This window comes from Scomber scombrus, chromosome 18, assembly GCF_963691925.1.
Source record: "Scomber scombrus chromosome 18, fScoSco1.1, whole genome shotgun sequence".
Classification (NCBI taxonomy): Eukaryota; Metazoa; Chordata; class Actinopteri; order Scombriformes; family Scombridae; genus Scomber; species Scomber scombrus.
The window spans coordinates 8,873,736-8,898,238 of record NC_084987.1 but is presented as its reverse complement, the minus strand read 5'-3'; the positions used below and the strand labels follow the sequence as shown (position 1 = coordinate 8,898,238).

Sequence of the window (24,503 nt, the reverse complement as noted above, 5' to 3'; positions counted from 1 at the left end):
TCCTGTGGTGCAGAACAATACCCCCCCCCACACACACACACACACACACACACACACACACACACACACACACACACACACACACATAAACTCTGTTACATTTAGGTTTTGAAGAATAGAAATATGCAGGGAAAGGCCCCAGGCATTTGAGGCTGAAGCTGTGGTGGTCAGGACCTACAGGACGGACCCAAACCTTTGGCACTGCATTGTGTTCACTGCTGCGGTTGACATAAACATAAATGAGTCAGAGGGGGTAGTCTGTGATTCACAGAAATTACAGAAAACCTCCTGCGTCTTTTTACTGTAAGTGTTGTAAGTGATTCACAACTTAACAAGAATGTGGGAAGGGGTAAAGTGGTTGGGCAATGAATGGCCCCTTGGCCCCCCTTCTTCCGGTGCCAGTGGTTTCACCGGGGAAGAAACCAGGAACAGCCAAAGCAAGTGCTGCCTTTTTGGAGACAGTGGAGGCCCCAGGCCAGCCACAGCAAGCTGCTGCCTCCTGGGGCTTTCTTCCAGCGTCTAGCATCTTCCAGCGTCTAGCATTTTCCAGGTGCCCCCACTAGGGGCCAACCAGGGTTGGCAACAGAGGATTGCAGCAATCCAGCCTGCCCCTGTAGGATTGGTATGAACCGGGACCAGCTGTAGTGAGCTGCTGCCTTCCAGATCGCACTGGAAGGCAGCACTTTTCCACTAGGTGGGGCTACAGACCTCAGTAGCTCTGTGTATTTTGGCTGTGAGCATGCACTGTACAAAGAGAGCTAGCAGCTGGTGGCTTTCAGCTGGTGGCTAGTGGTTTCTAAAGTTTACAAAAGTATATTTAGGTGGCCATTTAGCAACTGAATTCACTTCACAATTATCACCACAGTACCACAACAATCTGTGTATGTTTTGCCTGCCTTCGAGGGAAATTGTTATTTAATAAGGAAGTGGCAATAGGGCAAATAATCACCCAATCTGGTTACCCTTCTTGGGCTTAGAATTTACCGCCCCAAATTCATTTATTTTCGGTATGCAGTGTCAACCAATCAGGAGCCACCAAGTCCTCTTTACCATGTACCACACAGCTCCATGAAATGCTGCTTTAACCAACAGGAGAATTCACACACCGAATTCGAACACTACCTGGAGGTCATCAATCACTACAGGAGTCTCTGTCATGGTGGCCACATTGCTAGTTAAACCTTAACATTAACCTGGACACACAAACACATAACACAACCACAACAATCAAAACATAATCACTGAATCACGAAAGCAACTCAAACTTGAATAGTCAAGTTCATGACCCTTTGTGCTACCCAGCACAGAACTGTCAATAATTAGAGCGACCTCCTCCTCTAAAATTGGATTTGCAGTAGTGATAGCGCCCCCAGAACACTCATAGGATCACACACTCTTGGATCCCACCGAAGCATTTAAGGCACATGGGACCAGCCCCATTCCCACACTCCCCTGAGTACTTTTCAAGGATAAAACTGGGACCAGCCAAAGTGAACTGCAGCCCTTGTACATTTAACACAAAACAAAGACTTAAGTTTGTCCTCCAGTTCAGAAGACCCCACATATATAGATAGAAACACGTACCCAGTGGACACAACACAGTTGCTATAATGGCATTGAATCACCTCTGGTAGCCATAACATGTTGTGTATATTGCATGTTACACCATCAGTATGGACAGGAAGAATGATTAAAGCCACCAGTAACTCTCAACCTTCATACTGGCATGTGAGTGTTGTATCAAGACACATTAAAAAATACAAGCCTATCCTTTAAGTGTGGGGAGCACAGATTAGGAAAGAGTATGTGACTTAAAACCTTTCTTCGGGAGCTATCTTCATACTTGGATTGTTTGTAACACTGAATGAAAATGGTAAATGGACGGCATTTATACAGCACCTTTCTAATCTTCCAACCACTTAAAGTGCTTTAAATTGCATTACATGGCCCACTCACCCATTCACACTCATATTCACATCAGGAGATCTAATCTAATACTCATTCACACACAGCGATAGCACAGCCTTCAGGAGCAATATGAGGTTCAATATCCTGCCCAAAGACACTTTGACATGCGGACTGGAGGATCCGGGGTAAATCACTGCTCTTCCGATTAGTGGATGACTCGCTGTTCCTCCTAAGCCACAGATCCCCGACTAAAGACTACCAGTCTCAACACTGATCCCAAACACAATGAAAAATCACATCAGCGTTTTTAAAGAAGAAAAAAGTGAAAACTATGACCTAGCCAAGTATGTCCCCTGACCTAAATCCAATAGAACATCTTTTATCTATCTATCTATCTATCTATCTATCTATCTATCTATCTATCTATCTATCTATCTATCTATCTATCTAAGTTATTGCATCATTTATTTGATTGCATTCATTCATTGACCTCAATACACATATGGGCCAAATACGCCGAATATGATCCATTTTAGAACAAATTAAATACAGTATCATGATCATAATCATAGAAGTGGACAGCAGTGACTTCAATAATGGTATTAAAGTCTGTAGTCTATATCCCAACACTTTGTGTCTTTATGTTGAAGATGATGTCTAACTTGACGCCACAGCTGGATTGCATGGCCCAACCAGACTTTTTAGTTTCCCATTTGTCCATGAGTGGAAGAGGAGGACAGGGTTACCTCCCCACCTAGTGTCCATCTCATGTCATTCCACATCAAAGTTTATCACTCTATCACCCAGTTTCACACTTGTAGTTAACTCGATAAACCTTGGTTTAAATTTTAATTGGGATGTATTTGATTTGAACTGAATCTTCCTATAAAAAAAAAGAAACTGAAGACAAAATATACAGAATACAACAAATAATGCATTTAAAACAATTCCACAGAAAAATGATATGCGAAATACAGAAAGTAAAGCAAATATAATAATGATAATAATATAATGTATTATATATCATGTACTCATATGAAGTTTAACTTAATTGACGTCCAGATTAATTAAATTAAGACAAGATAAGATGATAACAAGACAAAATAAGATAAGATAAGATCAAAAATGCATGAGGTTTGTAAAAATGTACTTCTTCTTCTTCTTTTCAATTAATGAATGAATGATTGAATGAATGAATGAATTTCAGTTAATATGTTGTGGAGGCCGTGGAGGATTCCAGTGTTCCCGGGATAGGTGCTTGGTGGGACGGTGGTGGTGGTGGTGGTGGTGGCAGAGGACTCCTTATCTCCCACGCAGATTTGTCCATCTCCCAACACAGGGAAGTTCTCGCAGTGCAGTCGGTCCGGCCACTGGAAGCCAATCTTGTTCATGAGTGCCTCACAGCCCTGTTTGGCTCTCTCACAGATGAACCTGCAGGGAGGGATGGCCGTGTCCAAAATTGTACATACAGGCGCATACACGAAACACAGGAATAATTTCAGCTCCGGCGAGCACTTTGCCTTAACCAGGGGGTCAAACTGGTGCACCTCGAGTCCTGCGTCCTCCTGATTAGTATGACCCATTAAATTGGGCATGATGGTATGGTTGTAGGGTATATCCGTGCACAGAGGTATTGAAGTCGGTTGACAATATCCATGCTCCGGGATGGCTACTCCGTTGACTTGATACTGAGCTGATAACAAAGGCAGCAGGAGTGCAAGAAACCAGGTCTTGCAAAAAATCATCTTCCAAGTTTAAGACAACAACTTTAGCCGGATAGGTCTGCTATAAACCAGTTTAGTGCTTATCAAAGACCTGAGCTCGTCCTCGTCGTGCTTAGTCTCCGCTTTGAACGCTGATGGATGACTTTTTTTTTTCTTTACTGTAAAAGACTTGTTTACATTGTCAAGGCAGCGACAATAATAACGAAACTTCCGGTCTAAACTTCTAAAAGAAAAGAAAACCCCCTAATTGTCAAATTGTCTGTCTGTCTATCTATCTATCTATCTATCTATCTATCTATCTATCTATCTATCTATCTATCTATCTATCTATCTATCTATCTATCTATCTATCTATCTATCTATCTATCTATCTATCTATCTATCTATCTAAGTTATTGCATCAATTATTTGATTGCATTCATTCATTGACTTCAATACACATATGGGCAAAATATGTCGAATATGATCCATTGTAGAACAAATTTAATACAGTATCATGATCATAATCATGAAGTGGACAGCAGTGACTTAAATAATGGGATTAAAGTCTGTAGTCTACCAACACTTTGTGTCTGCCTTTATGTTGAAGGTGATTTCGCTTGGGAACTAGCTGTTTTCTAACAATGTCTAAATTCTACATGAAAGTTCATCACTATCACCCAGTTTTACAATACACACATTAAGTAACTCGATAAGTAAACCTTGGTTTAAAATGTAACAAGAATGTATTTGATTTGAAATGAATCTACCTCAAATAAACTGAACTGACAAAAGCTACACAGAATTTTAATTGAAGAAAAAAATATACAAAATAATGGTATATTAATGCATTGATAACAATGCCACAGAAAGTCAATAAAGTAAAAAAAAAAAAAAAAAAACTATATGCAAAATACAGATCTATCTTTCTCTCAAAAATAAAGGTAGGCATACAAAAACATTAACAATGAAGGGTATACTGACTTTACTTGCAGTTGGATTCTTAAATATGGACCTTAATTAGTCCATCATTCTGTTTTTCAAATGGTAATTACAAATGTTTGTAATTAGCTTAATTCTTCTTGGATGTTGTGTAAAAACAAGTAAAGTTGTACTAGAAACTAATGTGTAATTACTTAATGTTTTAGTGATATTGACCAGGGTCTTACAAGGATAATCAGTTTTGTTATGTGGATTTTCAGTCCGTCTGTTATTAATTGGCTTCTTTTTCTTATTTTTTTTGACAAAGAGACATTAATAATACAATCATTTAAAGGAATGCTATGTTTTGGTACCAAAGACCTTGTAAACGTGAAGGGTACTGTATAAGAGGAAATGAAGAATACGACACAATACATTACATAATAATAAAAAAAGAAGAAGAGGAAAGGGAAAAGAGTTTCATATTGGTTCAGTAATTGATTGCTTTTTTTTATTGTTTAGTTACCTGAGTGATTTTAATAGAGAGTTCAATTCTAGGAGGAAAGATGCAATTTTAGTTAATGATTTAGTGCATTTCTGTTTATGAATATAAAAAAATGCATAAAGAATGACAAAATTAATCAGATATTCTATCAACAGCACTATCTTCTGAGTTATCATATTACCAACGTATATATTTGAGGTTAAAAGAGTATGCAGAGTTGACAGCTTCAGAAAGGGGAGACTCCACATCAGTCCAAAACATAATGTTTGTGAATTTACCAATAAGATGATTAGTAGGGTATATTTTGAAGTGGGTTTTTTTTTTTTTTTTTTAGCTTTGTTTAAGATACAGTACTTATAAAGCAGGTAGGTTTAGTGTTTTTTTCTCCAAAAATGAGTAATGTAAAACCTAAAAGTCACAGTCAGATCGACTATTGATGCTCTATAGATAGATCTGTGGTTCAAAATTTGGTATAGACACCTTTTATGAGGTGATTCTTAGACCGGGTCAAAATTGACCCCGGAAAATACAGCGAGGGTGTACTGCCCATGTCAAGTTCATCACCCTATCACCCAGTTTTACAATACACATTAAGTAACTCGCTAAATAAACATTGGTTTAAAATTTAACTGGAATGTATTCCAACAAGACTTTCAAGTTTCCCCATTTGTCCATGAGGGGAAGAGGAGGAGGAGGAGGTGGAGAGGGTGTACTTCCCCACCTAGTGTCCATTTCATGTCATTCCACATCAAAATCCATCACTCTATCACCCAGTTTCACAACAGACATTAAGTAACTCGATTTATATCGAAAAATATACAGACCACTACAAATATTGCATTTATAGGCTAACAATTCCACAAAAAAGTCAATGAAGTAAAGATATGTATACACACACACACACACACACACACACACACACACACACACACACACACACACACACACACACACACACACACACACACACACACACACACAGTGGCACGAAAAAGTATGTGAACCCTTTGGAATTACCTAGTTTTCTGCATTAATTGGTCATAAAATGTGATCCGATGTACATCTTAGTCACAAGTATAGACAAACACAATGTGTTTAACCTAATATCACACAAACAGTTATAATATTTCATGTCTTTATTGAACATATGCATTAAACATTCCCAGTGCTAAGCACAATCCAGTTGTGGATGCATATCTGAAGTGTTTGAAGGAGGGTCTTCTAAGTTTAAGAAACAGGAGAGGCCACCTGCAGTTTGTATTGCAGTCAATTAATGCCAAGCAGCTCCCTATCAATTAAGGTATCAATCTCAAAAACTATTTGTCCTATTGGAAACATAATTACATTTTAAAGGAAAGAGGAGGCTTCTGAAGGTGTCTTTGGATCAAAGTATGTCAGAGCAGTTGAGTTTCAAAGTTACAAAGGTTTCTATTGGCTGAAGTTTAAAAAAAAAACAAAAAACAAACATATAAAATCACAGGAATATGCTATAAAAATAAAAATGACTTACACAGTTGAAACATTTTCAACATGTTAGAATTGTATTTCTAGCTGTAAGCGTGTGTGATCACTGCACAAAATTAAGACTGAAAATATGCCCCTTATTTATACATGTATTCATATTTTAGAGTATTCAACACATATTTTAAAGTTTTTATGGGTATGGGTATGAATGTGTATGTGGTCATAAGTATGGGTGAGATGTGTTTGGGCTTGTGCGTGTGTGCACTATGTGTTATGTGTATATATTTTATATTTCTATGCTGCAATTGGACTGCTCAAACAGAGTTTCATTGTATACTTGCAATGACTTCAATGACAATAAATATATATATATCTATCTGTTAGATAGGCTAGCTTCCACACTAGCAATCACATGATGATAATAATAATAATAATAATAATAATAATAATAATAATAATAATAATAATAATAATAATAATAATAATAATAATAGCTGAATATAGAGGTATATAATATTTAAAACATAAAAGCCAGGCTGAAAAGATGTTTGTTTTTGTTGATTTTTAAATATCAAGATTTGCAGTTCCTCTCAGATCCTCTTGAAGGCTTTTCCAGCGGCTCGGAGCCATGGATCTATTATAAGATCCTTTTATACATCCATATTTGGAGCGTGTTAAAACTTGCAGCTTTTTCTTACAGGCAGTGACTAAGGACAGCCGTGCGCGCCACAGAAAGACCTCAAAGAGCCAAGATGGCTGCCCCCGTGACGGACGCCGGCGAGTTTGGGAGCTGGCTTAATGATCGGCTGGACTCGCTTGAAGTGGACCGTGAGGTGTATGGAGCCTATATTTTAGGGGTCTTACAAGAAGAGGAGAGTGACGAAGAGAAAGAAGATGCGCTTCAAGGGATTTTATCCGCATTTCTGGTGAATATGTGAAGTGGCATGTCCCCGCGTAGCCACCGAGGCAGTAATGCGATTCGTCACACCAAACCTCACTCAGAAAACCTGCGATTTTAGAGATAAATATGGTCTTAATCGGCAGTGATTGTATTTAAACATGTGATTCAGTACCAAACACAGTTGCTTACAGTGTTTAGGTAAATTCGGCTCAGGAAAGACCCCCTAAATGCATAAAGCTAGAGATTAATGCTGGAAATAGATGAACACCGGCACACCGCGATAGTTGTATTGAGAGTGGGGCTTTAATGGAGTTTCCCGGAAAGAGTGGGGATTGAATAAAAAGAATATTCACTCATTTTTATGAAAACGCAATAACACTGAAATGGCTCAAGAAGGAACATGCCACGTGGCAATCAGTAATTAGAGTTAGTTAGAATAACTTTTCACAGAATACACATTTATACAGAGAGATGGTCCATTTGGCTGGAAGTGATCAAGAAGAAGCTTTTCTGAGAGTAGGGGTGTGGTTATCAAAGTAGTAATACTGTCTGGTTGTTCTGGTTGATTTATTGCATTCATTCTTTGTATAACATTTTGTGTTATGTTAGTGTCTGTAATGATCTGTAATATGACGATATCATAACTAAGTATGGGACTGAGAGACATCAGAGGTGGTATTGGGGAAAGGGAGAGGTGGGAGGGCAGGTGAGTGAAGATGGGGTGGATATATGGGATGGACAGATGTCACCAATGTTGGGGAGTAAATACTTACATGTAACGGCTTTACGTAGGCTAATTTTATTACAAAATACATTTAAGTTACTTATGAAAATGTTGATGATTACAAAGGGGGTTACATCTGAAGTCAGACCTTTTAAGATTTTGCTCAGGAGGAGGGTTTTTTCCTCATTTTTAAATATTTAACATGTTACTGAATACATATGTACTTGTTTTTAATTATTGAAATCAATATTATTTTATACTTTCTAAATAAATCATGACGTGGGCTTATTTGGAGATCACATGGGCTTAAATGGTGTCACAGAACCAATTAAGCCCATGCCAGAACTTTGACCTTTTTTCATAAAATATATTTATTTTATATTCCAAAATCTACATGAACTAATGTATACATTTTTAAATGAGAAATCTTATTTTATAAGAAATGATCTCCCTTATAAATCATGTCAGTATCCATGAAAAACACCTGAACTTAGATTTTGGTGCTTAATGGGAACACACTTACCCTAACAGCTGAAAACATTTGCTAGAAAAGTAATCAAATCTAATAAGTTACATCACGTCAAGTTACGTCATCTTGGGCTTTGGGGAACAGATCGTTTCAGATGTTTCACCATTTTCTAGACCAAACAATTATTGTTTAATCAAGAAAATAGACGACAGATTAATCTGAATGAAAATAATCGCTAATTGCAGCCTAAAGTATTGACTCTAGCCCTCATTTATAATAAGCTGCCATTGTGAGCCTATCAGTTGTTAGTCTAGAATAACAGTAATGCTCACATAATTTAGTAGTATACAATTATTTGCTGTGTTAATGTCCCCTTTGTGCATTGTGCTAGTGTGCTGTAGGGACTTGTCTCTAACTAACAGGATGTGTTGATGCACGTACTGTATAATGCAAGCTGTTACTTGTCCTTTGTGTGCAGGATGAGGACAATGTGGAAGACGTCTGCAAACAGATCATCAAGCAGTGGACGGACCACTGCAGCCAATCAGCCAAACGTGTCGCCGATGACGGTATTATTATTATTATTTTAAACATTTATACATCCACATTCTCAATCCATTTTCTTTCTCAAGAGATGTTGTTAGTGATGATTCTTCATTCAAATTCTTGATAAGCAATCTGACAAAGCTTTAAACAGTGTGTAGGAGCCATGTATTTGATTTTAGTAAAATGTAATATTCCTCCCGAACACTAGGGGGTACATAGTAAAGGCCCGGCTGGGGAGAGGGTATTTAAATTCATGCCAGTTACCTCAGGTGTTGCTGATGTAAGGAGCCATGATTGTACTTGTATATGTTGGGCTATTCTTGTTATTTATTTTATTGTTTAGTTTATATTCAAAGTTTATGAAAGGTACAATGTGTAACATAAAATAAATGCATTATTATATAATGGAAAAGACTAATAATACCTATCATTCATGTTGTGAGTACTTGTCTAAATAATTACAGCCATTAGCAGCTAAAGTGAAAGGCTTAGTCACAACACAGTGTATGTCTGAATTACCAAGGTTGGCCAGCATCTCGTCAAATCTTGTGGAGCATCTAAATATGTACATAAAGCGCCGTCATTTTTAATGCAACCATAACCATTTTTGACACTGGAAAGGGTTTTTGCAGTATTAAGAAAAGTTTATTCCAGAAGGTAATTTCCACTTCTGTCAGCGTTGTTACTGCAAAGAGATTTATTGTTTGTGAGGATGTGTATATTGTCTGGAACCCCAAGCTCAGCCGGTGCACTGGTTGGTCCCTCTTTTAATATACCTTTTGTAATGATGGCAGCTAAAAAGCAAGGTTTTTTTTATTACAAGCAAAGGATGCTATCAGGGGTTATTTACAGTTTGGCTGTGTGCTATGTGATACTAAAATTCTGCAATTTCTTTTCTATAGTTGAGGTCCAGGCCATCGCCAGCATGATAGAAAAACAGGCTCAAATCGTGGTGAAGCAGAAAGAAGTGTCTGAGGAGTCAAAGAAAAGGAAAGAAGCCCTGCTCGCTCAGTACGCCAACGTCACAGACGATGAGGAATATCCTTAATTTTGCAAACTTTAAAAGCTGCACACTTGTTAGAATAGCTTATGTGTCAGCTGGAGTTACCATTTCTTTGATCAGAACATCCATGGTCATATTTATAAGAAGAAGAAAGTTAATATTTATAATTCGTCTCTATACCAATTCACATTCCTTAAATTATACAAATACATGTTTGATTAATCTTTAACAAAGCTGTCAGAGAGTCAACACAGTGTATTCTATTTATTTATGGGGAAAAAAGACATTCACAATCAGTATTTTATGATCCATGAGAACATTTTTATAGAATAGGAAGAAAATGTCAACATGTTTAAATGGTGTTTTTTGAATTTTGTACATTTGCATATATAAACATGTCTATAAGCTACACAAGATTTAAAAAACAAAAACAAAACAGGATGCATTTTATGTCCACCTTAAAGAAATGTGTATAGGTTGTCAGTTCTTTCCTTGACAAAAGCACTGAAGGTGAAGAAGAGGAGACACTGTGTGGAAATAACTTGCCTGCAACTGATAAATGTATCCTTTGTAAAGCTGCTTCATGAAAAGAAGCCGTTTTTTTTAAATGCCATGAAAACACATTCAGTGTTACTTATTGAAATATGAATGGCTAATGCAAGAATTGCATAACCCCAACTACACCATCTGTCCCGCTCAATTACATCTCTTTAGTGTAAATGTATACTCTATGATAAATGAGTACGTTTTGCTTTTTTATCCGGTTCTCCTTTACCGAGAGATTCAGCCCTGTTCAAAAACACCAACGTGACCGAGGTCCTGAACAGACAGAAGCAACAGCGGGACCAGGCTCGCGAAGACTCTCAGAAGAAGAAAGAGACGGACAAGATGCAGCGGGAAAAGGACAAACTCGCCAAACAAGACAGAAAGGAGAAGGAGAAGAAGCGTACACAGAAAGGTGAACGCAGGAGATAAAAAAAACCCAAGAGAAAGGACTTTTTGTGTATTCAAAAAAGGATTTGTTAAACAACAGAGAAAGAAAAAGAAAAACAACACTCATTGCCTCTTTTTATCTAAACCTCATTTGCACCTTCGGCATGTGAACATGACGTCATCAGACCCTCCTTGTTATTCACTTCTTGCAACTCTCAATACGTGTCAAGAAAAAAGGATATAAAGTGATATTATTATAAGATGTCTAAGAATAAAGCTGCAAATCGTTATATGATGAATACTTGTGACAGTCAGTCTTACAGTACGTCAATGAAAATGGATCTTTATACATATCTGCCAATTTATCGTTGGTTCAGCTGAGTAAATCCTGAAACATGAATGAGTCAGTTAAAAAAAAAAAGAGAAATGATATGTTAATCTGATTTGTGCTGTGTCAATATCTTGACTTTTCATTTCTGCACAACTTTAAAGTGAAGACAGGTGTTTCATGTCAACGTTTTTTTGCTTTCATTTTGATGCTTATAGTTTCAGTTTTACCGTCTATGCATTTTTCCTCCGAGGATAAGAAGAAAGGAATGAGTTGCTAAATTATACCTCAAATTTATCACATACTATGATTTGAATGTTTATAATGGGGTTTAAAACATCTTTTTAAATTAAAAAGAACATTTTGAAGCAGTTTGGGTTGCTTTATTTTTCAAAATGTCACTTCACAGTTTTACAGAACAAGTAATGAAAAGAGAAAAAAAACAACAACATGAACTTTAAAATTATACAATCAAATAACGCAACTCGTATTTCACAAAGTATGCTACAGATAGTTTAACTTAGGTTTGTAAAAGCTTTCACTGATAGGAATAATATTTTATTAGTAGTGTTATCTGAAAATAAAATGAAGGAAAGTGTGATTATTAAATTGACATTGCTGAAGCTGAAATTCATTTTTTTTTGTATAGTTAAAACCTTTTTACCAAATTACATATGAATAAAAAATTGAATGATTTATTGTGTTAACAACGGGAAACCCAAAGCTTCAGAAATGAATAAGAACATAAAAAAAACTCCAACATTTTATAATTTAACATATTTATTTTAAACTATTGATAAAGAATAAGTCATAGCTATTGTTAAATTTCACTGATAGGAATGATGTTTTTTTGAATACTACTGCATGTTTCTAACGGAAATGTGATTACTACATTTAAATTTAAAATACTGAACTTTTTTTTTTTATCCGAAGTTTGTTTTACCCTTTTGGGCAAACTTAACCAAATTGTAGATAAATAAAATCATTTTCTGATTACACCACGTTAAGGTTAAGTAAGAGAAACAAAGGTTGCAAATATTACTTCAGAAAATAAAGATTTAGCATGTTCATTTTTTAAACTACTGCCTTTATGATTCAGTTGTTGACGAATACCCAGAACAATCCAATAAATACGTAAAACAATGAATAATTCACTGAAATCTTCCACATAAATAGTGCCTTTAAATACAACGGTGATGGAGCAAGATTCACATTGATTTTAGAACTGACACTAATTAAATGAAATTAAGTTAATTAAGATGTGACAGGTTAAATTACATTTCATGCAACACCTACACAACAAAGTTAGCCACCTGGCTACTGGTACAAAAGGTGCAACTGTCATCAAGACTAAAACTTCTCATCTCATATTCTGCAGTGATCACTGTGATGTGAGTAAAATGTCTTTTGTTAGACTTGTAGGTAGGTAATGCTGTAAGATTTATGTTATAAATGACAATGTCAATACCTTTAACTTGTGCCGGTTGCCTGCTAAATTATAACTTAAAAGAGTACCCCTCAAACGGAGAGGGGCACTTCTCTTTGCATGGGGCTTCCCTGTTAACATGGTGGTCCGGCATCTTGACAGGTTTTGGCATGGTCATCTGAAGCGCGCACCACAGGGCTGTGCGGAGCTTCCTCGTGGTAGCAGCGAGGTCCTTCAGCGCCATGACCAGCATCAGGGTGTCTATAAAACAGGAGTGAGTCAGGACTGACAGTGTATCAAAGAGAGGAACATACAGTGTGTCAAATATTAAAATATGAGTTATACCTCTGTCCTCTGTCAGCTGAGCTCTCTGCCGCTGATGTTTGGACATGTTGGCGAGCTCCTCCTTGCGTCTGGCCTGGGTGATGCAAATGGCCATGTGGTGCCTGCTCAGTGCGGTGTGAGTGTTGATGTGGAGGGGGATGTTACGAAGACACTCCATTTTATCCAGAAGGTTTGCCACCTGAAACACACAAAACAATCAACCTTTATATTTCCCCTCGATCTTAGACAAAGTATCTTATTGTGATATTCTACTGTATGTACATTAACTGCAGTAAAACAGAAGCAATATGTGGTATTTGTTTAATAAAGTTCGGTAATAATGGGACAACTTGTGCAATACTGCTTTCAAGCAGATTTTAAATGTTTTTTATATATATATATTTATTGATTTGGGAGTTTAGGTGTATTTATTACTGGATATTTTTTTATTTTATTTTTTATATTCAGGCACAGCACAGCCAATTTTATTGTACTTCTTGTGCAATGACCTAAAGTCTATTCTATTCCAAATAAAGGTGATCTACATTGTCATGTTTAAAATAATAAAAAAATATCTGTAGAAAAAAACAACACACAAATACAAATGTCGTTCGTGATAGGTTGCATGCTAATTAGAGTTATTTCTGGAAGGTGGAAAGAACAGGTGCAGAAAACCCCATTGAGAAAATGACCACGGCTGAGATTTGAGCTCTGGAGTTTCTTACTCTAAAGACACAATGCTTGTTAATAAGCCACCACACAAACATAACAGCAGAAGTTAATTAAACAAATATCTGAAGGATATCCTATGCTAAATAAAACCGAAAATATTGCCCTTAGAAGATAATGCTGCTGTGACATAATTCCCCTGAAAATGGCAGTGTGGAGTCAAGCAGATGGAGGAGTCTCACCCTCGTTTGTTCCCTCGTCTGGTTCACGATGATGTGGTCTACTCTGGTGGGGTTTGGTGGAGGTTTGAGTAGGTTGGAGGTGCTCACTGCTGTAGTCCGCTTCCCAATAAATATCTTGTTAAGGATGACTTCAGTCTAAAGGAGAAATATAAATAAGAAAATGAAACAATTGGTGTAAAAATTAAAAAATAAATTAAAAATCTGATTATATACAGGGAAATAAATGTGAACTAAAACAACACTATGGTTTGTAACACATTTTACATCATTTGTAACGTATTTAGAAAAAATGGTTGTTGTTAGGACATGTCCTGCTCAATATTGACAAAACACATTTAAAATAAAATTTAAATGTAGAAATATTCCAATTTGTTTTCTTTTCATTTGATGTTTTAAAAAGAAGTAATTATTTGTGTAAGTACACTTAAATACACTAAGTGGATAACATATTATCATTCTTACTTTTACTACTTACTTTTGGTTTAAAAAAAATGGTGCAAATGTTATTTCAAATGACATTAAACCAACAAAAACACAAAATGTACATTCTAACAAACCTGATACTGCTTTTAAACTATTTTAAAGATATTTTTGAACTGTTCATCTTGCCAACCCTTACTTGACACTGACCCATATGTTTTTTTTTTAAATTCAGGCTAATTAAAAAAAACCCAATACAAGATAATTAAACTCCTGAGATAGAATAAATAAATATTAGTAAACTCCTGCAGGTGCATGAGAAACTGTCCCAATTTGCCAATATCTGGTCACAAACTGTTCCCAAGGTGGATTGGAAATAAATGAAACCATATTGCAGCTGATACTCTTGAAATTCACCCAGATGTTGGGAGCATACCCTCTTTCTCTCCCTCTCCAAACTCCTCCACTGCTCGTAACACTCGTCCAGGTAGAAGTAAAGCTGGATCACAGGTCCTCCTCCTTGATTCATCACCGCTGTGGCCATGCCGTGATAAGTGCTCTCTCCTCTGCGGGTCACTGCGTCACTCAGATAGGAGCTGAACGCTGCGGACTCGTTGGCAGACATGTCACCCAGATCCATGCCAGGAGGACCATTTCCATAGGGTAAAGTGGCTCTAGGGTTGAAGTTCGAGGAGTTGATGGGCAATCTGGAAAACCTTCTGGGGTCATTTACAGGGTACACAAGAGGCATGAACTGCTGTGTAGTCCCTGAACGCATCATGCTGTTTTCTGCATCAAACCTCTGAGCCTGCATGCTACCCAGGAGATCAAAGTATGTGTTTGGTGAGTGGGTTGGTTTCTTATCTGCCTCTCTAATGTAAGTGTTAGTTAGAGGTCTTGTGGAGAAGCTTTCTCCCACAAAGCCAGACATGTGCATCCTTTTCTTTTCCTTCTGAATCTGCGGCCTGACTTTGTTCTGTATCTGGCTCTGCTGCATGTGATGATGTGAGTACTGGTTCATGCTCATGTTAATGGGAAGTGAAGTATTCTCTCTGTGCAAAGCCATCTTGCTCTGGTATTGGTTCGGCAGGTTTAAAGATGCAGAAAGTGGCTTCGGTTGATGGAAATATTCAGTGTGTTGAGGGCTGAACCCAGTTAGATCTTGAAAATCATCATGCTTATATGTTTGTTTCCTCCCTTCTCCGTTTCTTTCCCTCTGCACCGTCCCAAATTCTCCCACCAGCTGTTTCTGGGTCTGCATTGCATGAGTGTTTTGTGTTGTCATGGCAGGGCCGGTCATTTTCCGTTGTTCAGCCATCATGCCGTCTTCATGGTACATGCCCGCCGTCTGCCTGTGTATGTTTGGAAAATCACGATATAAGCTGTCATGCTCACCGGCCATGAACGACTGAAAACTGCTGACCAGCTGATTAATGTCTTGTGGCACATGTTGCTGCTCATTATTAATGGGCTTTGCACTGCTGCTCTGGTTGTAGTGGTCTTCATAGTAAGGATCAAAGCAGGGGCTGTTCATTTCACTTTGAGGTCTGAAGACATTACTGAAATCAGGGAAGTTATTCACAGGCTGACTATTCCCTCTGCCTCTCTCTGCATCAGCTGACATGTCGTATTTGCTTTGCTGCATGTGTGACTGGTAGGTGTTCCCCATGTTGGGAATTGGTAGACCTGGTGGCAGTTTCTGGGGATGAATGTTGAAGCCGTCCTTGTCTCCATTAGGCAAGTTAAAAAGCCATTGCTGATTGGTGGTAAGACCATTGGACAGCTGACAAAACTCTTCAACAACTTTGTCCACTGACTGTCCCTGCGCTTTACTGAAAGCTTCACAGGAAACATAGTTTGGAAGAAAATTAGAGCTCTGTTGTGTTTTAGCCTCTGACTGAAAGTACTGCAGCAGTTCTTGTGTCTTCGGAGACCAGACCGGGTTGCTGGTAGGTGGGTTCCTAGAAGAACAGATGAAAAAGTCTTTTAGTATGGGTGTTTTTAAACTGATATAAAATCTTTTTTTTCTTATTTTAAGATAGAGGTATAAATATCACTATCATGAATCATATACCTTAAAAAACAGTGTATAAGTCCCACCGGTGTATAAGTCACAGTCTATTTTGGGGGTCATGCTGGGAAAAACACTTTTCTATTAAAGACTGGTTTATTTGAATGCACCAGTAGCGATTCATTTATAAACACATATGTTTATACTCCAAAACTTTCTCAATTTACTTTGATTTGAAACACAATCAAAACGCACAAATTACACCTGAAACAGTGTGTCGGGTTAATGGTTAATGGTCCGGTAATGATTTGCTTAACTGAACTGGACCGGTATATTAACTCTGACTGGGTTCGAGTTAGAATATGAGTTTCAATTAAACCTTTTAAAAGAACACAGTAACTTTACATATTTAATACAGTGTGTACCTGTGTGCTTACTCGAGTCCCAAAAACTCTTCATCAGAGCTGTGGCTGTGCACAAATAGACTACTTCAACATCAGTTTGGTCCTTAAATACTGAAACATCACAGCAACTACTGTCCCGAAATACTTCTGATCAACACACAATAATTTCTCTGTACAACATACAGCATTAACGGGTCATCAATAGTCTATCTATTTTCATTAGCTGCCGAAACAGCTGGAGTGCATGGCGCGTGCTTGACACCACTGTTTACAGGACGTTATAGTTCATAAGTGTGGACGCTCATATCATTATATTTAAAATTATAGTTATAGTTATCGTTCTTGGTGTGGACCGCCTTTTACATACCTCTAATCATATCCAGATCCAACCTCTCTGTATTTTACTGGTGAATAGGACACACCGTCGTACTAAATGCACCTCACTTTTAAATGAAAAAATATTGCGTTAAAAGTGCGTCTTATACACCGTTTTTTACGGTATACTCCACCCTACACTGTGTAAATCTTCAAATCTGACGTACCCTTCACTGTAGTAGCTGTCCTGTGATTCTGCTTCATCCAAAATACTTGACACTAAGCCTTGTAGATCCGTCTCACCGTCACAGTCAGTACTGCCGGGGGGTTTCCTTTATGACCAAAGAAAAAACATTTTTTTAAAAATTCATTTAACAGTATGGCTGACAATTTTCATTCCTCATTAAGACTTACACAAGTACATTTAACTACCTATTTTGATTGGGTAGACTAGCAAAGTGATGACCCACTTAACTACATTTCGGATAGTACACAGGGGAATAATTACACACTTGTCCTGAGCACAGTTAAAACTGAATACCTGCTCTTGATGTTGCTCTGGGCACAATTGATAAGTTCATAGGGATCATCATGAGCATTGTGAGACCACGGCACGTAGGACATCGTGTCTTGTTCCTGGAGTGAGACACTGGGGATGCGAACTAAGGGTAATGCCGTGTTTCCAGTGTTTCCACAACCCAGATTTACACTGGCCTGAAAAAGAGAGAAGAAAAAGAAGAAAAGGTTAGTCAATCTGAAGGAAAACTTTACTACTTAAAGGTCCCATCCAGACATGTTTTAGGATGTAAAGTATATAAAATAGTCTAATTTGAATAGTAATAGGTGTCTGATATGTTTTTTCCATCAACAAAAATTCAATTATCAAGTTAAATCCTTGAAAGTAGGCTACATCTTCATTTCAAAACATGTCCCCTACTTAGGCCTGGGCGATGTGGGTAGAATCAAAAATCACAAATTTTTTTACCAAATACCTCAATATCGATATTTTGACGATATAGTAGAGATGACTATCAGTGCTTTCAATAAATATTTATGCAATGACATTTTTTATAAATAATCATCAGTAATGTGGATATAATGACTAAGCAGATAAAGGCACATAAGCTCAGAAAATGTTATTTTACTGTAATGAGCCTTTAAAAGCAGGAAAAGACAACACATATTCAATATCACGATATTCAAAATCGAAGACGATATCTATAAGATATCACGATATCGATATTATTATCACTTATACGCCAACCCCAAAATAATCGGATTTTCAATGAGCACAGAGAAACTTTCACAGATTTATTCATAGATTTATTGTAACTGTTACATGTTGTTCAGGGTCAAATTTTACCCATTTTTTTTATGTTTAAGAGCTGTGAAAAAACAAAAAACAAACACCATATGCACATTTCTTTTTTATGGAAATAAATGCATCATTTTTTTAACATTTTTGTGTAGCTGATGCAAACATGGTCGCCCATAAAGTTGGAATAATTTTGTTTTCAGATACATTTCTCTTTTTATTTTCTATTTATACACATCAGTAATCACCTTTGACCAGGTATAATGAGATTGATCAATACAATTTTGAGAATATATACACTTTATCTACCAAGAATACATCACATTGTCACAATCATTTCATGGAAAGAGATACAAAATATTTTAATCCAACTTTATTGGCGACCGTGTATTTCATATATGCAAATCTATGAATTTGACCTGTGTATATTTAAAAATAATAATAATAAATCAAAAATCAGTATTCAAACATGTTCAAATATTCTCCTGGACCATATCATAGTGATTGTGAATGTCTTTTTCCCATAAGATTGACCAAACATGTATCAATGACTGATGGGGAATTTATTAATGTGAATTGGTATAAAGACTAATTATGAGTCAGAATATGAGCAAGGGTTAAAACACTGCTGAGATAGAATATAAAAACAGGAATTAGACAAATAAAAGGTGAAATGAGAGCCACTTAATCAATTAAATTAATGTGCAACTATTTTGTTCATCAAATATTAATTTAAGTCTAGCAGTGTGACAATACACTCAGCTCACGAGACGAGACGAGACACGATATTGGGTTCACGAGATCGACACGAGACAATATTTTAACTATATTTTTAAGAAAACTTCAATGAGGAAATACTTGACTGTTCTTTTATTTGAAATTCACAAAATGGAAATGAATCACTTTAGCTCTACTTTCTGAATATATAATTATCATATGCAGTATGCAGCACTGTAAAAGGTTACCCCATATAGATAGATATTTTAATTTTGGTATTTATGGAAATAACAACCATACATTCAAAAGTTAGATACAATCAAATACTAAAAATTAAATTATAAAGAGTAGAAAAAAATTCTAATATATAAATATAGATTAAAGAATCCAATTATCAAAATTATAATATATTGCTAATAAAAAAACATAAATAAAAGTAAATTGCAAAAATCCTGTATCACATATATACACAAGTAGAAACAACATATAAATTGTGTTCTAATTTGGTAGTGACTCATTTTACTTTTTGCATTATTAGGCTTCCACAGATGCGCTTTCGTCTCGCGAGGTTTCACACCCCTATTTAAGTCATTTTTAAAGTTATACTTTCTCTGACTTCAGCTTCCACTTTTTAAGGACTTGCTGTTTGTTTTTTGTTTCAAATGATTGTAAATGTAATATGTTGGAGGTTCTGGCTGGCGGTGAGAGAAACCAAGCAATTAAAAGACACCAAAGTGGGTTAATAAGATAACAATTTGAAGACATGAACGTGGTAAATAGGAAAATGTGATTTTCACTATTTTCTAGCATTTGACACGAAAATGATCAGCAGACTTCATTTCAGGCCTACCGACAATTATCCAGAAATTGCCCTCGGTGCGTTTCTGATATGAACTGAGATTACATTTGGATTAAAAGTTATATCAAAGGCCCAGTCTTCTTCCTTCCCTAAATATAATGAACATATTCTTATTCTGAACACTGTTTCAGAAGTTTTCCACCATTAATTACTCTGTAGTATAGTTAATATAGGTGCTAAGCTGTCTGGTATGTAAATATCATAGTTAAAAGGCTTAAAATGATATCTTACCTGGCGTTGGTATGTGGGAAAGAGTGAATTTGGAAATGTGCTGTGATGCCCGTCAAATGCCATCCTGAGTTCCCTTGAACCGATTGTTTTACTCTAATATCATTATCTGGCAACAAAAAAAAAGACAAAGTACTGATTATTATAAAAGTTGACATACACTTACATAATTAATTTGACACAGATTTCGGGTCAGATAGAAAAAATATTAAATGAAAAAAACAACAGTTTGCTAACCTAGCCGTTAACATTTAGTGGGTTAGCTTAACCAAGGCAAGCTGACGACTTTGCCTCGGCTAATTTAGACTAGCGTTAAATTTTCGCTAATACTAAAACAGTCAAACTTTGGCTAAATTCGCCTGAACAAACTATATATTTGTGTGAATAAAACAAAGGTGTCAAACACTGAGCAAACCTACCTGTGTAAGTTAAATAAAGGGGAACTTCAGGAGCTTAATTTACAGTATATTCAAGTGGTCAAGAGCCCCCCTCCTACACCCCCCTTCTAGAACTTTGATGTTGCTCACGTGCCCTGAGCGCTCATTGGCTGAGCTTTGTCGATATTATTTTTTCGTCCAATTAAAATCAATCAGGAGAACCCACTGCATAGCAACGCCCGACCTCGCCCCTCCCTCCCCCCATATACGGTGCCTATGAAAAAAGTATTTTTTCCCCCCTTGCTTTTTTAAATTGAATCATGGTCAATATAATTTAGATAGATAGATAGATAGATAGATAGATAGATAGATAGATAGATAGATAGATAGATAGATAGATAGATAGATAGATAGATTGATTGATTGATTGATTGATTGATTGATTGATAAATACTTTATTAATCATTAATTAAGGCATTCAGTAGCCCATATTAAGTCAGGTCGTACAGTCAGTCAGTCCAAAAAAGAAAAAAGAAGAAAAGTCAGTCATCCCTCTCCTACAGTGTGGAGTTATAAAGCTGGATGGACCTGGGGACCTCCTCAACCTGTCCGTTCAGCGTGATAGTGACAAAAATCTGCTGCTGAACAAAAAAGTGCTTTTAAAAAACAACTCTTTATTGTCAAAATGAAAACAGATTTTTTACAAAGTAATGTTAATTAATAAAAATACATAATTTAAAGTAGGTGATTGCATAAATATTCACCCCCCTTAAAAGTGACTGACCTAATTCAATAGAGGTCCAGCCAATTATTGCTAGTATTCTCACAAATAGTGAAATGAGGATCACCTGAGTGCAGTGATTGTGTCTCAAGTGATTGTAGTATAAAGACACCTGTATCTGGAAGGTCCAGTTACTGTTTAATCAGTATTCCTTACTACAATTACACCACCAAGACAAAAGAACACTCCAAGAAACTCCAAGAAAAGGTTAATGAAAACTACAAGTGAGGGGATGGATAGAAAATTTTCAATTCCAAGTCACTGAACATCCCCTGGAGTTCGGTTAAATCCATCATTAAGAAATGGAAGGAGTATGGCACATGTGTAAATCTGCCTTAGAGCAGGCCATCCTCAAAAACTGAGTGACCATGCAAGAAGGAGACTGATGAAGGAGGCCACCAACACATCTGTGAATACTCTGAAGGAGTTAAAAGCTTCAGCAGCTGAGGTGGGAGAGACTCTGCATACAACAACAGTTGCTTTATGTGAGAGTGTCAAAGAGAAAGCCATGGTTGAAGAAAACTCATATTAAATCTTGACTAGAGTTCCACCAAAGGCATGTGGGAAACTCCGAGGTCAACTGGAAGAAGGTTCTTTGGTCTGATGAGACCAAAATGGGGCTTTTTGGCCTCCAGACTAGACGCTAAGTTTGGCGGACACTAAACACTGCACATCACCACAAACACACCATCCCCACCGTGAAGCATGATGGTCGCAGCATCCTGCTGTGGGGATGCTTCTCAGCAGCAGGACCTGGGAGGCTTGTAAAGGTAGAGGGTAAAATGAATACAGCAAAATATAGGGAAATCCTGGAGGACAATCTGATTCAGTCTGCAAGAGAACTGCGGCATGGGAGAAGATTTTTTTCCCAGCAAGACAATTAAACGAAGAATACAGTAAAACTTACACAGAAATGGTTTAAAGACAACAAGGTGAATGTTCTGGAATGGCCTGGACAAAGCCAGACCTCAATTCAATAGAGAGTTTGTTGCTGGACTTGAAAAACACTGTTTAAGTCTGATCCTCTTGCAACCTGACAGAGTTTGAGCAGTTTTGCAAAGAATAATGGAGTAAAATTGCAGTGTCCATATGTGTAAGCCTGATTGAGACCTATCCACACAGACTCAGTGCTGTGATTCTACTAAATACTGACTTGAAGGGGACATATTTATGCAATCACATATTTTACATTATATATTTTTAATTAATTGACATTACTTTGTAGAAATCTGTTTTTTCACTTTGACATTAAAGTCAAAAAAGAAAAAGAAAATGTTTTTTAAAGCATACTTCGAATTATTAAAGCAATAAAAGGGGGAAAAGTCCAAGGGGGTGAATACTTTTTATAGGCACTGTATAAGCCTGTACTGATGTAGTAACGTGAGGGCCTTATGGTACAGGTAGTCCTCCTGTCATTGTGAGGTTTGCTTAATGTAATTAATGACAGAATACTCTAGTACATAATCCAGATTTTGTAATGTTTGCAAGTTTAGTTTTTTTCAGCTGCACTCTCATATTGTATGTGCTATCTACTTATTTTTATTATAATTGGGTACTTGGGTTCTTTTTTAAATTGTATATTTTAATGGTTCCAATTTTTCTGATATGAAAAGCACAATGAGTTGCCCCTGTATGAAATGCCTTATCATTTTTGCTGTTTTGCTTTATTTTATTTCGCAATGTTTGTATGTAATTGGGTTAATGATATTTATGTTTATGATGTTTGTTTGTTTTATGTTTATGTTTATTTACAGTACCAGTCAAAAGTTTGGACACACCTTCCCATTCACATAAATGAGAAAGTGTTTCCAAACTTTTGACTGGTACTGTATATTTATGTTTGATATTTTACTTTGCATTGTTTTTGTGTTTTATCTCTTATACTATTGGTGAGGTTTTAAGATAAGCCCATAATGGGTTTCTACCTCTCCCACACGTTTTATTTTTTTATTTTACTTTTTTTCTCAGACTTTTTTTTGTTTGTTTTTACAAATGTGCAAATAAAAACCAATAAACCAATATTGACATCAATTAAGTTAAACTTCATATCATATGTGTACACGATAAAGAATACATTATATTGTTATCATTATCATACTTGCTTTGCTTTCTGTATTTTGCATATAATGTCTTTTTTTTACTTTGCTGACTGTCTGTGCATTGTTATAAATGCATTATTTGTAGTATATTTTATATTTTCCTTCAATTAAACTCATGTTTAGCTTTTGTCAGTTCAATTTAATTGAGGTTGATTAAGTTCAAATCTAAGGCATTCAATTTAAATTGTTAAGCAATGTTTATTAATCGAGTTACTTAATGTCTGTTGTGAAACTGGGTGATAGAGTGATGAATTTTGATGTGGAATGACATGACATGGACACTAGGTGGGGAAGTACACCCTCTCCACCTCCTCCTCCTCCTCTTCCCCTCATGGACAAATGGGGAAACTTGAAAGTCTGGTCGGGCCACGCAATCCAGCTGTGGCGTCAAGTTAGACATTGTTATCAAAAAAACGACTAGTTCCCAGTCGACATCACCTTCAACATAAAGGCAGAAAGTTTGCCAAAGTGTTGGGATATAGGCTACAGACTTTGATACAATTACTGCTTCTATGATTATGATCATGATACTGTATTTAATTTGTTATAGCCATAAAAGATCATGTTTGGCGTATTTGGCCCATGTGTATTGAAGTGTATAAATTAATGCAATAAAATAAATGATGCAATAGATAGATAGATAGATAGATAGATAGATAGATAGATAGATAGATAGATAGATAGATAGATAGATAGATAGATAGATCAAATAAATGACGCAATATACTTTAGATATTGCATCAAATATATCTTAGCATGAAATCCTACAAATTACAAAATATTTGTTTTTTTTTGGGTTCTTTTATTCTTTAAAGTTTAGACCGGAAGTTTCGTTGTTATTGTCGCTGCACTGACAATGCAAACGAGTCAGAGTTACAGAAAAGAAAAAAAGTCATCCAGCAGTGTTCAAA

At 36.4% G+C, this 24,503-nt stretch overlaps 3 protein-coding genes across 3 annotated transcripts; 1 reads left to right on the top strand and 2 right to left on the bottom strand.

Moving 5' to 3' along the window:
- Positions 1-2,822: 2,822 nt before the first annotated feature.
- LOC134000234 (frizzled-7-like) lies at positions 2,823-3,774 on the bottom strand. The gene has a single exon (XM_062439575.1). It carries the CDS (start codon positions 3,651-3,653, stop codon positions 3,078-3,080), a length of 576 nt encoding a protein of 191 aa, XP_062295559.1. The 5' UTR covers positions 3,654-3,774; the 3' UTR covers positions 2,823-3,077.
- A 3,278-nt stretch (positions 3,775-7,052) lies between these two features.
- ccdc43 (coiled-coil domain containing 43) lies at positions 7,053-11,776 on the top strand. Its single transcript, XM_062438914.1, has 5 exons — positions 7,053-7,427; positions 9,074-9,164; positions 10,044-10,179; positions 10,650-10,705; positions 10,932-11,776. The coding sequence occupies exons 1-5, from the start codon at positions 7,254-7,256 to the stop codon at positions 11,117-11,119; spliced, it is 645 nt and encodes a 214-aa protein (XP_062294898.1). The 5' UTR covers positions 7,053-7,253; the 3' UTR covers positions 11,120-11,776.
- A 1,125-nt stretch (positions 11,777-12,901) lies between these two features.
- Positions 12,902-20,401, bottom strand: moto (minamoto). Its single transcript, XM_062438517.1, has 7 exons — positions 20,339-20,401; positions 17,758-17,930; positions 17,444-17,548; positions 14,923-16,447; positions 14,067-14,201; positions 13,177-13,354; positions 12,902-13,092 (listed from the first exon to the last, which is right to left on the bottom strand). Exons 1-7 carry the CDS (start codon positions 20,399-20,401, stop codon positions 12,902-12,904), a joined length of 2,370 nt encoding a protein of 789 aa, XP_062294501.1.
- Positions 20,402-24,503: the final 4,102 nt, after the last annotated feature.

What these genes read in the sequence shown, in the direction of transcription:
- LOC134000234 (XM_062439575.1), bottom strand. Translation starts at nt 3,653, where the DNA reads ATGATTTTTTGCAAGACCTGGTTTCTTGCACTCCTGCTGCCTTTGTTA.
- moto (XM_062438517.1), bottom strand. Translation starts at nt 20,401, where the DNA reads ATGGCATTTGACGGGCATCACAGCACATTTCCAAATTCACTCTTTCCC. An exon ending in CAGAGCAACATCAAGAGCAG is followed by an intron (nt 17,549 to 17,757) that starts GTATTCAGTTTT and finishes TTGGTCATAAAG; the next exon opens with GAAACCCCCCGGCAGTACTG. An exon ending in AGACGAGGGAACAAACGAGG is followed by an intron (nt 13,355 to 14,066) that starts GTGAGACTCCTC and finishes TGTGTGTTTCAG; the next exon opens with GTGGCAAACCTTCTGGATAA.
- ccdc43 (XM_062438914.1), top strand. Translation starts at nt 7,254, where the DNA reads ATGGCTGCCCCCGTGACGGACGCCGGCGAGTTTGGGAGCTGGCTTAAT. An exon ending in GGATTTTATCCGCATTTCTG is followed by an intron (nt 7,428 to 9,073) that starts GTGAATATGTGA and finishes CTTTGTGTGCAG; the next exon opens with GATGAGGACAATGTGGAAGA. An exon ending in AACGTCACAGACGATGAGGA is followed by an intron (nt 10,180 to 10,649) that starts ATATCCTTAATT and finishes TGACAAAAGCAC; the next exon opens with TGAAGGTGAAGAAGAGGAGA.